We start from the raw sequence: 14433 nt of genomic DNA, 5'->3' as shown, positions 1-14433 counted from the left end.
TTGGTTCATTGAGATGAAAAGCCGTAGGACTTTGGAAATAAACTTTGGGTTTGTCCTGAGAATTACTTTATCCTGTTTGAATTGTATGAAAGGCTCCGCAACCGAAAATGCTTGGATCTCCCGGACCCTCCTGGCTGAAGTTAGGGCAAGAAGTAAAGCTACTTTCCATGATATAAACTGCAATTCAGCTTTGTGAATCGGTTCGAACTGAGATTTTATGACTTGAGACAAAACCGTGTTGAGCTGCCAAGGAGGCGGCAGATATTTAACTGGTGGGTACACTCTGAACAGACCTTTTAGGAATTCTTTAATCAGTATTTGAGACCAAAGCGATGGACGATCTGGTGTCCTGCGGTATCTGGAGATAGCCGCAAGATGTACTTTTATTGATGCATGAGAAAGACCGGCCTTGGCTAGGTGTAGTAGATACGGAAGTATTTGCTCTGGTGAAGATTTAAAAGGATGTAAAGCTTGTGTTGAACACCATTTGCAAAATCTCTTCCATTTTGCTGTATAGGTTTTGTTAGTATCTCTCGGCATTCTTGAGGAATATCAAACAATTGAAATTCATGCTCATAAGGTTCCAAGCTGACAAGTTTAAAGAGGTCAATTTTGGATGAAGAACCTGTCCTTGTCTCATGGAAATTAGATCCTGAATTACTGGGAATTGCACTCAGGGTTCCACTGACAATTGGAGGAGTTCCGTGTACCAGAACTGTCTCGGCCAAGCCGGGGCTATCAAAATGATGTGGCATGGGTCCAACCTCATTTTCCTTAGTATACTCGTAATTAGAGGGAATGGGGGAAACGCATATGCAAACATCCCTGTCCAGCGAAGGTGCAGAGCATTTCCCCGCGATCCTGCTTGTGGAAATTTGCTCGCGAAATGTTTGCATTTTTTGTTGTGTTGATTTGAAAACAAGCGTAACTTCGGTTTGCCCCATAGACTGAATATTCGTAGGAGTTGTTCGTGATTCACTTCCCATTCGTGGCAGATGGAAGGTGATCTGCTTAGGTAATCTGCCCTTGTATTGTGCACTCCAGGAACATGCTCTACCTGCAGAGAGATGTTGTGCTGTAAGAGCCCGTTCCAAATTTCCTGGGCTTCAGCTGAAAGGGATTTTGACTTCGTGCCACCTTGCTTCAGTAGGTAAAACATTGTTGTCATACTGTCGGTCCTGACTAGAACCGGCGAGCTGCGTATTCAGGGAAGGAAGGCTTGAAGGCCCAAGAATACCGCTTTCAATTCCAACAGATTCATGTGCATTGTTGCCTCTTGAGTTGACCAATGACCCTGAATCTCTAGATCCTGCAAGTGTGCTCCCTAACCCTGTAAGGAGGCGTCTGATGTCATGACGTAACTGGGAGACTGAGGTTCGAAGAGGAGACCCTTTGATAAGATGTCCCTGATGCCCTACCATGACAGTGAGCACTTGATCTGAGTGTTGATACTGAGTTTGTCCTCGAATGAACCCAGGGCTTAAACCCAATGCTTGTCTAGAGATTTTTGCAGTGGTCTCATGCGCGGGCGACAGTTGGGGACCAATGGGATGCAGGATGACATCATTCCCAGCAAAGATTTGAAGATTCTGATTGAAGTGGACCTTTTTGATTTTAATGTTGCTGTCAGTCGCAAAATCTTTTGTGTGCGTTCTTCCGACGGGTATGCTTTCGCTTCCTGAGTATTTAACACTGCTGCAAGGAATTGAAATCACTGTGCCAGGATAAGGGAAGACTTCTCCTTGTTGATCCGAAGCCCTAGATTTTGGAATAGATCCATGCAACTTACTAGGGGCCGTTGCGTTTCCTGGTACGATGCACCTTTTATCAGCCGATCCTCCAGATATAGAAAGATCTGGAGGCCTTGCTGTCTCAAGTGCGCCGCCACCGGCGTCATACACTTTGTGAAAATCCTTGGTGCAGATCTGAGGCCGAAGGGTAACACCTTGAATTGGTAGTGGCGACCCGCCACTGCGAACCGCATAATACTCTCTGTGCTTTCTGTGAATTGGGATATGGAAATACGCATCCAAGAGGTCTAATGATGCCATGTAATCTCCTCTGCGTAATAATTGGAGGATTTCCTGCAGAGACAGCATGCGGAATGAAATTTTTCTTATGTGCTTGTTCAGACCTCTGAGGTCCATTACCTGTCTCCATTTGGTAGACTGCTTTTTCCTTCATAAGGAAAAAGTGCGAATAGAATCCTTTCCCTTGTTGTTCTGGGGAAACCTCTTCTATTGCTCCTTTCACAATAAGAGCTAAGACTTCCTGTGACTGGGAGGTCGAGTTGGAGGTTTTTGTATGAATTCTAGGGTGTGGCCTTGTTGTATAATGTCCAACACCCATCTGTCCGATGTTATTGACTGCCAATGATTGAAATAAGGAGAGAGGTAATGGATCGTCACTGTCTCCGACCGGAGTCTTCCGTCTTTCCTCTTGCAGCAGGTTTTCTCCTAGCCTGCTGTTGGTAGGAGGTGTTAGAGGACCGATATGACTGGTTGTTGGAGAATTGACGGTACCCCTGCTGTTGGTAAGGTTGGTACCTGTTTGACTGAAAGGAGGATCGCTGATGGAATTGTCCTCTCGATCCTCTACCACGAAAGGACTGACAACGGCCCTGCTGTAGGGACCCCAGAGCTCTTGCTGTGTCCGTGTCCGACTTTATCACTTAAAGCGCCTCGTCAGTGTGCTTCCCGAAAAAATGGCTCTCCCCATCAAAGGGCATGTCCACGATTTTAGCTTGGACTTCGGGTCTGAAAGATGTAGTTTTCAGCCATCCTTGCCTGCGGAGCGTCACTGCTCCAGCCATCTGTCTGAAGCCCACTGATACGATGTCCATGGCTATGTCAGTGGACTCCGACGCTGCTCTAGCTCCGTCCTGGAGAATTGTAGCCGCTTCTTCTCTCTTGTCATCCGGAAGATGAGACAGAATTGGTGCGATATCCGACCACATTTGTCTATTGTATTGGCTGACGAGTGCCAGTGCGTTTGCTGCCTTGATGGGAGCTGCTGCCATCACTGCAAAGCGCTTTCCGGCGCCATCAATCCTCTCACCCTCCTTGTCAGGAGGAGCTGAACAGGCAGAGACCGGATTTTTGGAGCGTCTCTGTACTGCCTGCGTAACAACCGACTCAGGACGCGGATGTCCTATAAGGCACGCTGGTGATGTCTCAGGAGCACGGTATTTCTTCTCAAGTTTTTGGAATTGAGGCTGGCACTGAGGCCGGATTTTTCATAAATTTTAGTCCTTCATCCCATATATGTTGAATTATCGGGATAGTTCTTACAGATTTTCGAGATGTTTCCCTGAAATCATATAGAAAACATTCATTCTCCTTCACGGGCAATGAAAGTTCAAACCTCTTCGAGGCTTTTTCCATCAGATCATGGAAACTGGCAATATCCTCCGATGGTGAAGGTGATGTTGGGACAACATATTGATCCCATTCGTCTCCTACGATGTCATCTTGGAGAATCTCTCCTTCCTCTGTTTGATCTTCGTGATCACTCTCCACGAAGTCATCCCGAATAGTTATTATTTTCAGGGTGTCTACTCTTTGCACTGGAAGTGGAGGTTTAACTACTGGAGCCTGCACCACTGTCTGTGGTATATTTGCTGTGGTGGAGGCCGGAGTGTTGTCATCTGGAAAACGGCGATAATAGCTGTTTATCATGTACCTCAAATCAGATATTAGGGATATAGGTATTGACATTGACTCCTCCTGGGCATTGGGGTTCACTTCCTCCTCTTCCTTATAATTGTAAGCTTGATGGAAAGATTCATAGCGCTTAGAACCCTGTACTGGGCGATCTTTAAAGGAGAATTGTTCCTGTACTTCCTGGAATTCTTCTTCGTCTGACTCTTGACTTTTAATGTGCAGTTGAGAGGGACTATAGGCTACTCCATAAGGCCCTTCCTCCTCAGACTCCTGACAATCCAGAATGTGGCTGGAAGAAGCAGTGACATTTTTGGCGTGGAAAACTCCGCTTTCTTGTCTGTCGACGGAGCAAATCGTTTAATTGAAATGAATGTGGAGGACTTCGTTGTCGGTAATTAAAAACCGTCACCGTCGACGGGATAGTTGACGGCGTAGATGTTGTCGTCGACGATGGTCTCACACTCTCCATCGACAGCGTCGTCATCGTAACTGCCGCCGCCTACGCAGTCGTCGTCAAGATTGTCGTCGTCTTCGACGAGGTGATCTTCGTCGGAGTCATCCACGCCTTCGTCGGCGTGCTGACAGGCATTTCTTTAGACTTCGACGACGGCAGCAACGACGGAGCCTTCGTCTCCGAGGTGGTTTAGTGTGGAGTATGAGTCAGAGAAGAGGAGGATGCCTCACTTTCTTTAGAATTTCCAGATTTTTGTCTTTTTTTTCCCACTTTCTCCTCAGAGGACTCCCTCTTATGCTTCTTGGAGGAATGTCCTTTAGAATCTCCATCAGATTCCGAGTCTGTGGTTTACTTTTTTTTGAAGCCATAATAATAGGCGTGCTTCTCTGTCTTTAAGTGTCTTTGCAGAGAAGGTGCGACAATGCTTGCACTCCTTTAGGACGTGCTTAGGGTATAGACAGTACAAGCACTCAATGTAGGGATCCTCAGAAAATAATCTGGCTTTCCCACACGATCTGCAAGATCTGAAAAGCCTCTTTTTAGAGCTTTCAGACATTTTGAATAGAATATAGGGGAAAACAGTACCTCACTTCCAACATTTGAAGGTCAAAAGTTCAGCAAAGAACAAACTGAGCTAGGCTAAGGGAGACTCCTTCTCACACGACGGCGGTTGGAATTCTGAGGTATGGTGGCTCTGCTGGGGATGGTGTATCTCAGGGCTGGCAGCTGATTGGCTGTTGTTTGGGCCACATAATGAGGATAAGTGGTTACCCAAGGATATACTTTTCTATGGTTTCTAGGCAGTTTTTTCTTTTACTGCTATGGTTATTCTTTTACCGTGAGACTCCCACCATGACGACGGGGAAGATACAAGCATGTGAATCTATGAAAAATTTAATACTGGAGAATCTCCCATTCACCCTGGCGGCTACGAGCTCCTGAGCTCAAAAATTCTCCCCAGGCCTGGTAATGTGCCTTGGGCATAGACACTGCCAGGGACCCTACAACCAGCTGACACCTCCTCTGTCTCCCACTGTCTATAACTCCGGTGGCATCCGAGTTCTGTCCCTGTCCGCCTCCGTGCCCAGTCCATGGAACGTCTCCCACTGTGAATGAGACAAAGTACCCGCAATGTCATTGTCCAAAAGTTGGTGCATGCCTGGCTCTAAGCAGAATGTCCTGTTGCAAACATTCAAGCACACACACCCTCAGCAGCTAAAGGACCTGAGTGTCTCTTGCTGACTGCCTCTTAACCACCTGAACCACAGCCATATTGTCTATTTTGAAGAGTACCTTCCTGTGCTGTAACCATGCATCCCACAATGTGACAGGTACTACTGATGGGAAAAACTCAAGAAATTCAATAATTCGTCCTCCATTTTTCCATCAGTCTGGCCATTCCTCCGCACACCAGCATCCCTGCCAATCAAATAATAAAACCAAGCCTGATGGATCCGGAAAAATCTGCACATCCCAGTCAAAATCCTGCTGTGTCTGAATTGGAATGCCATTGAATGAGTCTAGAAAGCTCTTTCAGATCCGCAGATCTGCCTTCGACCCACAGACAACCTAACATGATGGTGTGGAAGAGAAAGCCCCTAGAATGCGAAACCAAATCTCCTGCAAAATGTTCTACCTGCCCGCACCACGCTGCATGCAAAGTTCAGGTGCTCCAAGATCATTTGTACCTCTCTGACTGTGACTTTTGTTTTTGCCAGCATAGTGTCCAACAGCACTTGCATTCCTAACCTCTTTTTATGTGGAAGGCGTGCTATCATTGCCACCGAATCCAACTCATTTCCTTAAAATGAAATGTTGGTCACCGGTACCACCATTTTCTCCAGGGCCAAGAGGACCTCCACGTCCTCCATGAGCTCCTGAAAACTTACCAGCAGATGCTGGCAGTCCAAAGAACTGGTTTCCGTGATCATGAAAAATACATCGAGATGGTGTGTCACCTTCTTGTGACCCGTTCCTCGGATGAAAAGCCACTGCAGGAAAGCGCTGAAACGCTCAACTAGAGCTCACAAAATTGAGCATCCCACTGGGAGGGCTTTATCCACATACCAGGAACCCTCAAAATAGATACCTAGCAATGGAAAATCATGTGGGTGTTCGAGTAGTAAATGGAATGCTGTCCTTCTCCAAGACTGTTGTCCCCATGATCCAATACCTCTTCATGCCACGTGAGCCCCTTAGGACTACTTCACATAGCAGCCATACCTTGTGGCTCATGTTGCCCTACAATAGTGCCACCTTCTGCTATCTACTATGGGGCTGTACCAAACCCTCTGGGGCGTTCTTTCGATGCGGGCCGTCTTGACCGGTGCTTCTCTCATGCCAAAGATGCTGCACTCCGCTCCTGTGGTTGCCATGGCGAGGCCTCCCTGGACCTTCTTGTGCCATATGTCACTGGGTCCCACGAGGCAGTTCAACTGACCTTTTTGGGCCACGCCTTCTTTTCTCCCTGGGGTATGCCAGCCGCACACCGCTCCCCCAGGGCCGGGACCTGCAGTGCGCTTCACACCTGCAATGAAGAAAGTAGGCCCTGTGAAAACTGCTGCCTGATCCTGGTCCTTTCCCTCCCCAGAAACTGTACTGCCTGTCGCTCCACCCAATCTTTTGACCCCCCCTTTCTATTCTGCCTAGCATATATACCCTGTGGGGTTTGCGAGAAGTGGTCCCCCACTCAATCTCCGTCTCTTCACTGTCACTCCACTTGAGTATGGCAGAAACAATTGCGGATGCCCTCCCGCGTTGTGATACCTGTGTGGTGTCATTCACTGACTAAGTCCCATGGCGGTCACTATGCCTGCCTGTCCAAAGGTCCTCATTTTCTGCAGGTGCCACTGTCTGCCATCTCCCAAGCTCCTCTTCTAGGGCCTGTTTCCCCAAATCCCACCCCTCCCCCGTTGATAGCCTGGGGGACTCTGAACTACTATCTTCCTCCTTATCCTTGTCCTCTAAAGGGCCTGTCCATCTCCCTCCCCCCCCCCATTAGCCCTCTCTCTTGTGCCCAATGCAATCTCCATCTTGTGCCCAAACTGTGCCTGCCTCACTAAGGGCACCAACAGAGCATCCGCAGCCTCATAGGCATGCTCCTCCACTAAATCTATGCCCCTGACCTGACCTTCATCTCTCCCTCCCACTGATAGGCCTGCCTGCTCAGTCACTATTTTGTAGGTGCTCCTCCCCTTCCCCACCCGACTGGACAATACTGGCTGTCCTCGTATTGCTGCCTCGGCCCGAAGCGCCTTTAAGGGCCCCCAACTGGCAGCTATTGTGCACCCTTCCCCACCCCTTTACTTCATTCCTTACGCCTCTCATGTCCCGCGGCCCTCCCTCCCTGTGCTGCAGAGGCTGCTCCACGTGTGGCCCCTCACACTCACCTGAGCCGACACCTGACCCTGCGACGAAGAGCATTCCAGAATGGCTGCCACTACTTCGCCGGATGCCTGCCTCACCGGCCGCACCCACTGCACAAACGAGCCCCATTCAGCAAACAGCCCCAAACGCCCAGCTTCAGTCAGCAGCAGGAGCACCTCATGAACTAGCACACCTTTCAGGGTGTCATACGAAGCTTAGAGACCTAGCCTGTGGAGACTCTGCAACTATAATTTAAAGGTGAATGCTACTCCTATCTCGACTCCACAACAGAATTCCTTGCAGAAAAATTCTCCTATGCCAAATGACTACTATAGACCCATGGGAACATCCTTTAACGGATGCAGCTCAAGAAGCCCAGTCATCTAAACTGCAATCTATCCCCTCAATTCCTCCAGGGGACCACCCTTCCCTGTTGGTCGGCTTCTGCCCAAAGCCCTATTGGCACAAAGTTTCAGCACTGTGTATGATGATGGTAGCCTCCCAGTAGTTCAAGCCTAGATTTGGTCTTTTGATTCAACTGTCTTTCCTCAGAAACCTTGTATCTATGCCTTTAAGAATTTGGTGTCTTTCACCGTGTATCATTAGGTTTTCTTTTTGTAAACTTAACCAGACATGATCCAAAGGGAAAAGCTTGCGTGGCATAATGGTTCAGCACTTAACTTTTAAAGAAAGATTTGATCGGGGGGTTGATCCTCGACTCGGCTTGTTCTAGTTTAATTGATTTTTTAATGAATTATTTTTCAATAATGCTAAGAGAAATTATTGCGATTGCAAGGGCGTAGTCAGTGCGGCACTATGGTTTAACTTTTGACCTTTAAGGGAAAATGTTCCTGGTGTCTCGTTTTCTGATATTGTATGGCTTCTTAAGTTGAATTGTTCAAGATGTTTATTTAGCAGCCATGTGCACCTGGGAACCCTGCTTTCGGGTGTTACCATATGTACTTACTCATCATATCCTTGGAGAAGTTGGAGCAGGTTAGGTTAGCCCCTTCTGTCTTCTCATTCCGGTCTGGGTTTTACTGTTGATCTTGGATTGGGATTAGTCACTTTTAAATATATGTGCACAAATATGGGGCTTTTGCTAAAGCTGTTAACAATGATTTGACCCTAAGGGACTATAAAAAAAATCTCCTTCTCCTTTTGATGCTTTACGTTTATGAGGCTCAGGCGGGAATGCGCAGTTTTAACTGTAAGTAAGCAGTACATGGGAACACCTTATCCATTGTTAGTTTTTGGGTAATTTTCACGCTAATATTATGTGCGAGACTAAGTAGTTTTGTTTCTTCTTTAGTTTTTTTTGCTTTTCTTTTAGTTGTAGCATTATTTAGAAAGCTTATATGCGTGCTTCTAACTGTAACTGGGAACAAAATGCCAGCATATTTCTCTTTTTGAAGACAAGTGAAAACGCGCTATTTATATGTAAGTAACAACATATGGGGGTTAGCTGATCATGTCAGTTTCTGTTCATGGTATCATTCTAAATATCTAGTTTCTATGTCTGGGTCTCATCTTTGTTTTGCTATAGTATTTTTTCTTATTCTAACGAATACATGTGCCCATTTGTGATTGTGTTTGCACATTAGATATGATCAGCTAACGATTAAGATTGGATTAGTGGTGGTCACCGGTATGGCAGTATGCTTTGGTACACCTTTACTTCTGTATAACGTGGAAGTCATGTGCACAATTACTTTTGGATGCATGGGTGGGTTGCAGATACAGGTTTTTTCTTTCTTTCTTTTCTTTTGTGGGATGTCTTAAAGATGTACATGGTGCAATAGATTTAGACAATTTTTAGCGAATGGCTTTCTAAATTAGCGATTGATGCTTTGTGGCGCTTTATACTGTTATCGACTATATTTGTGTTTGTCTTGTTCAGTTCATTTTTATAACTTAAATTTCATCTTTTCTCTGATGTATCGAGTACTACTTAAGCAATGGCCCACATGCATCAAAGCAAAAACCAGTCGCAAACGGGCAGATTCTTAGAATCTGCCCCTTTGCGACTGGGATTTTTGCATTTGGGATGCATCATCCCAAATGCAAAAATCGCAATTTAAAGAATCTCTAAATTGCGATTCCTTAAATTGCTATTGCATTTAAGGAATCACAAATTGAGATTCCTTAAATGCAATGCATGAAAGTTAAAAAATTAGCGATTTCGCTAATAGGGGGAGCAAATTACCATGAAGTTGAACTTCATGGTAATTTGCAAAAACTTTGAAAAATGCACTAAAGTGCATTTTTCAAAGTTCCATTTTACACACACACATGCCCTTGGGGCATGTGTGTGTGCAAGATGTATTCATATGCAGATTTCAGGGGTGCAACAGGGTGTCTTTTTGACACCCTGGCACCCTTGAAATAGCATGAGCAATTTGCGATTCTCTAATTGAGATTAGCAAATTGAGAAAGTCTTCCCATTCATTCCTATGGGCCTCTAGGCCCATAGGAATCAATGGGGAGGTATTCCTTAATTGTGACTCGCAATTTGCGAGTAGCAATTAAGGAATGTTTAGGATTCGCTATTTTGTAAGCGAATTCTACATGCATAGCCTTTTGCTATTCCTTATTAGCAAATCCTTATTTTTCGCTATTAAGGAATCGCAAATGGCATTGTTGATGCATGTGCCAGAATGTGTATTTAGGTAAGATTATCATGGCGATATTCATGTGGACATAACGTATTTGTGTGCGGTAGGGTTGATATTATACTACTCATTATATTCTCTTTTCAGCCTTGAGGTTTAAAGTCATACCGTAGTTGGTCTGATCCAACCACAGTCCATATTGCGCCAATTTATGGATTGCGTTATGATGTTTTATTAGATATGCGCTTTGATTTTGGCGAGTCCACCCTTCCCCCTTTGGTCTTTGACTTTATTGCTTGGTGAGATTCTGAGTTAGATCATAATGAGTAGCATTTCTGTTACCTTCCTTTTTCTCTCTCCCTTCGACTCTCAATGCTTGTCAACTAAATTGGTATGGCCGACTACGTGGGCCTATTGGCATGCGAGTCAGATCATAATGGATGGGCATTTTGTTCTCCTCCTCTTTTTTTTCCCTTCCTACTTTCATTCATGTCTAAGTGGCACAGCAGGCCAACTGGGGCTTATTGGCGTTATCTCTAACACTTGTGTAGAGAATACTGTGAAAAAATTTGAAACCATGTTTAATTATTCAATGCTTCTTGTAGTTCGAGAAAGTCTTCGATATATTTTTATTCTCTTTTCATTTGTTTTTGCTGTCTTTTCCGTCCTTCTTTCTAGCCCTGAAGGAGCTTAGCAAACAGCGTACAGAGCTTTCACAATTATAGTTTGGCAACTACAGAGCTTTGGCAATTATAGTTCTTTGATTCATATTAATCCATGTTATCGAATGTATATGTGTATTGAGCTATTATTCTGTTCTTGGACTGAATGTAATGTGACAATACATCTGAAATAAGAATATATAAAAACAGATGCAATATCTAATTATGGTGTGAAGTACTTGTATATTTCTTCCCTCTACCCCAACTGTATTTGATGTCAGTAAGATAAAATTGACATAAGTGAGTTTGCAGGGCCTTGGCTCAGTTATTCCAGTTTGCTTTAAGGCTCATTATGTTATGGCCACTGTCAGCCGGCAGAGATCTGGCTTTAGTAGGGCTATAGTATTGCCTGTGGAGACCACCACAGCTTTTTTTTCAAATATAACTTTTTTATTAGGTTTTTAGACAAAACAAAAACCAAGTCTGGCACAAAACATGCAAATAATGGTAACAAGTCGTCGACCACCACTACTCTTAAAAGGAAAGGGTTCCTTGTCTGTGACAATATCTCCATTTCCAACTGTTTCATGTGAAGGGATGCATCTGATGCGTCCCAAAATGCACTGATGAGGAGTTCCCAATAGGGCACTACACATATGAACTGAGGATTCAGTGGTAACATTGAGCTGCAGAGGGGTCAGGTACAAGGGACGTCTTACTATGAGATTGGGAACATGTAGCTATGATTCCCAAGTCGCAGCCAGGCATGGATGGACTGGTATGGGCTTCAACTAGTTCTACAGCAATTGGTACCTGTTTGCTGCCAGTTGTACCAGCAGGGAATGCCTGTGGAGCATGGTGTAGAAAACCAACCCTATGCAGGATGCCTGTAAGTCCTTGCAATTAGTATGCTTATGCTAGTAATGAAGGAGTAGGGAAGGTAGGGAACCTCTTGTCAAGCTGGAGTCTGTACCCTGGATCTTCCTGGATGGGTTCAAGAAGGATTGTGGAGAATTCACAGATTTATTAAGTTAGTATGGTGTCTTGAGGGTCTGGATTAAGCCAGAGTTTACCTCCACCTTTGATGCTGCTAAAATGGAGCAATTGTCAAGGTATAGATGGAAGTTGGACCTTTTGGTGCCACTAAATGGAACCCCCTGGGGCCAGAATCTTGGTGCACACAAGGGGGTAAAATTGAGATGAGTGTCCTGTACTAGTAGTGTTGGTTTCCTACTGTAAAATTCCTGTACACCTGCAGAATAAATATATGGAATTTAGAATCCTATAGATCACACTCCTGCAATGAGCGGCTTGTGAGCAACTGGTAGCTCTCCTATGTGCAGCCAAGTCTACTGAATGAGAGCTTTCAGAACTCATAAGCTGCTTGGACTGAATTTTCAAAATGTATTTAAGGCTGATATTTGATTGATACATCACGTGGCATACAAGAGATGTATTAATAATATCATTACCTTGGTGCCTGAGACATTGAAACTATGGCTGTCATGTATTACACATGCAGAGGCATTCCAAAGTGGCAAAGATGTATTTTACATTACTGCTAATGATAACCCTGCGATGTACTGAGGTGACGGCTGGTAATCTTGCATAGAGTGGCCACTAATGTAATATTGCCTGATGTGGTCACAATTACAACACTAATAATGTTAGTGGCTCAGGATGGTTTCCATTGAATATAAGAAGCTCTTGTTTGAGAAAACGTCCTGTAGGCAGTATCGATGTGGTCCTGGAACATTGGTGGTTTTTGTTCCACATCTTCTTTTCTTAGGTTGAGCATGAATTTATATGGCATTCAGAGAGCCTAGACAGGATTAATTGCAAGTTACGACAAGATCAGACACTGCACAACAGACTCAGGTCGCACAGCAATCAATGAGTATACAATTCAACTATTTTTCATGGTGCAGTTTAGCAAGCATTTTGTTACCTTCTAACACCGACTTGACCGTGACCAATCATAGGCATACAAACAAGTAGTCAACCACCTACACAGTGGCTGCCTTTTCCTATCGCAATTCTATTTCTGGCAACATTCAGGCTTCAGACTGCTGCAATGTTTCTACTCAAGAGACAGGTAGAAGTCAGGCCAGTCTTTCTATGGCCTCCATTATTTGTTTAAAGGTGCATGTTTTTTTTATTAAGCTGAGGATTTTGGTGAAGCCTGTTTTTATTTTGAAAACTGACCAGTTGTGTCTGTTATTTCCTTTCAGGTGGTGTTGGAATTACATGTTGGCTTGTGGTTTGCAACAAAGTTGTGGCCGTTTTCCTTCACCCTGTCAGCTGCTAAGGAAGAAATCACAGAGCCCTAGTGAATATTCCAGTTGGCAGTCGTACTGAGCACATCAAAGCAATCAACCACCATCAAATAACACATTTTAGGCATTATTCAGTTTTGTTTAAATACATGTATTGATACAGGAACCAGGTTTTCAAATCATGCTACAGCGGTTGTTCTCCGCATCAGCAACATTACACTACCCGGACCCAGCACAATATAATTGTGCCCCCACTCAATGTTTTAGAAATATGGATGTTTGGAAACTTCCCCTGTTTTATATTTGTGTCAACCAAACAAAGTAATTGATCTGTGAATTTGTTTTTGATAATGTGTCTTAAATGCTCATAGTATGACTTTAAAAAGCAAGTTAAAAGTCACAGTCGTTTCCAGAAGCGGTGGTGTGTTCAGCAACAAAACAAAACAGTCCTTATTGCTTTCCAGACTTAACTCTTTTATTTGTGTAGTATTTATTCGGGGACCTGTAAGAAAAAATGAAAACAGCATGGTTACTTTGCTTTTTTTGCTTTTAATGGTCTGTGCGTCAAAAAACTGATGGCAGTAGCTTGTGGGGCGCTATTTTTTGGGGACCATGAACTTCAGCTAAGGATATGGGCTCTGTTATTGTTTTGCTGTCAGCTTATCTGCAGTTTATAAGCTATGTAAGGACTATTTTACCCCAGCATGTGGTATAAAGTATGTTCTTGTCGTCTTTTACAGACGAGTTGTGTTGCTTATCCTCTTGGATATTTCTGGAATGGTGAGATTCTTAAAATCTGGCTCCTTTGCACTTCAAAACTCCGAGTTTCGTGATAAGGCAGATCGAAAAATCGGGGAATTACAGTTTAGAATGTCGTTTACCTGTGTTCTCTTCTTTTGTCATCTCTACTATTGTGTTTATGTAATTATTTTCTGGTTTCAAATATAAACGAGTAAAGACAGTTTCTCCTGGTGACAGTCTTATATTATTTATATATAATACGGTATGTATTGGTGCATGGTTGCTTAAGAGTTCCGATTGGTGTCTTTCTTGCTGAATACATTTTTAAGTAGATCCTAGTAATACACTCACCCAGTACATTAAGGAATATCTGTTGCAAATAAGAAATTTTCATAGAACAACATGTCCTCCATCTTTCCTAATGTTGAGCAAAATGACATCACTACCACACTCTTTCCGAACTGTCTGATGCTGGCGCATACTATGAAGTTGGAGCACCATCCTCAAGACACTGTCACTCATTGCTGTAGCTCACTTAATGCAGAGCAGGTGTTCAGCACCTGAATTTGTTCTTAACATTAATAGAACCGACGCTTGCTGACTACCTAAGACCTTGCAGCAACACAACAGAGGTAAATAAAAATGCTTGAATCCATCTCA

The 14433-nt window shown here is 44.2% G+C and overlaps 1 protein-coding gene across 1 annotated transcript in view; it reads left to right on the top strand.

Moving 5' to 3' along the window:
- GET1 (guided entry of tail-anchored proteins factor 1) overlaps positions 1 to 13996 on the top strand; it is a 362252-nt gene extending 348256 nt beyond the window's left edge. The window contains exon 5 of the mRNA XM_085621247.1: positions 12988 to 13996. Coding sequence (XP_085477373.1) covers positions 12988 to 13064 — 77 coding nt within the window. The 3' untranslated portion in view covers positions 13065 to 13996. The remainder of the gene's footprint in view (positions 1 to 12987) is intronic.
- Positions 13997 to 14433: the final 437 nt, after the last annotated feature.

This window comes from Triturus cristatus, chromosome 8, assembly GCF_964204655.1.
Source record: "Triturus cristatus chromosome 8, aTriCri1.1, whole genome shotgun sequence".
NCBI lineage: Eukaryota > Metazoa > Chordata > Amphibia > Caudata > Salamandridae > Triturus > Triturus cristatus.
Note: the sequence above shows the minus strand (reverse complement) of the source record. Positions and strands in the feature narration are given on the sequence as shown.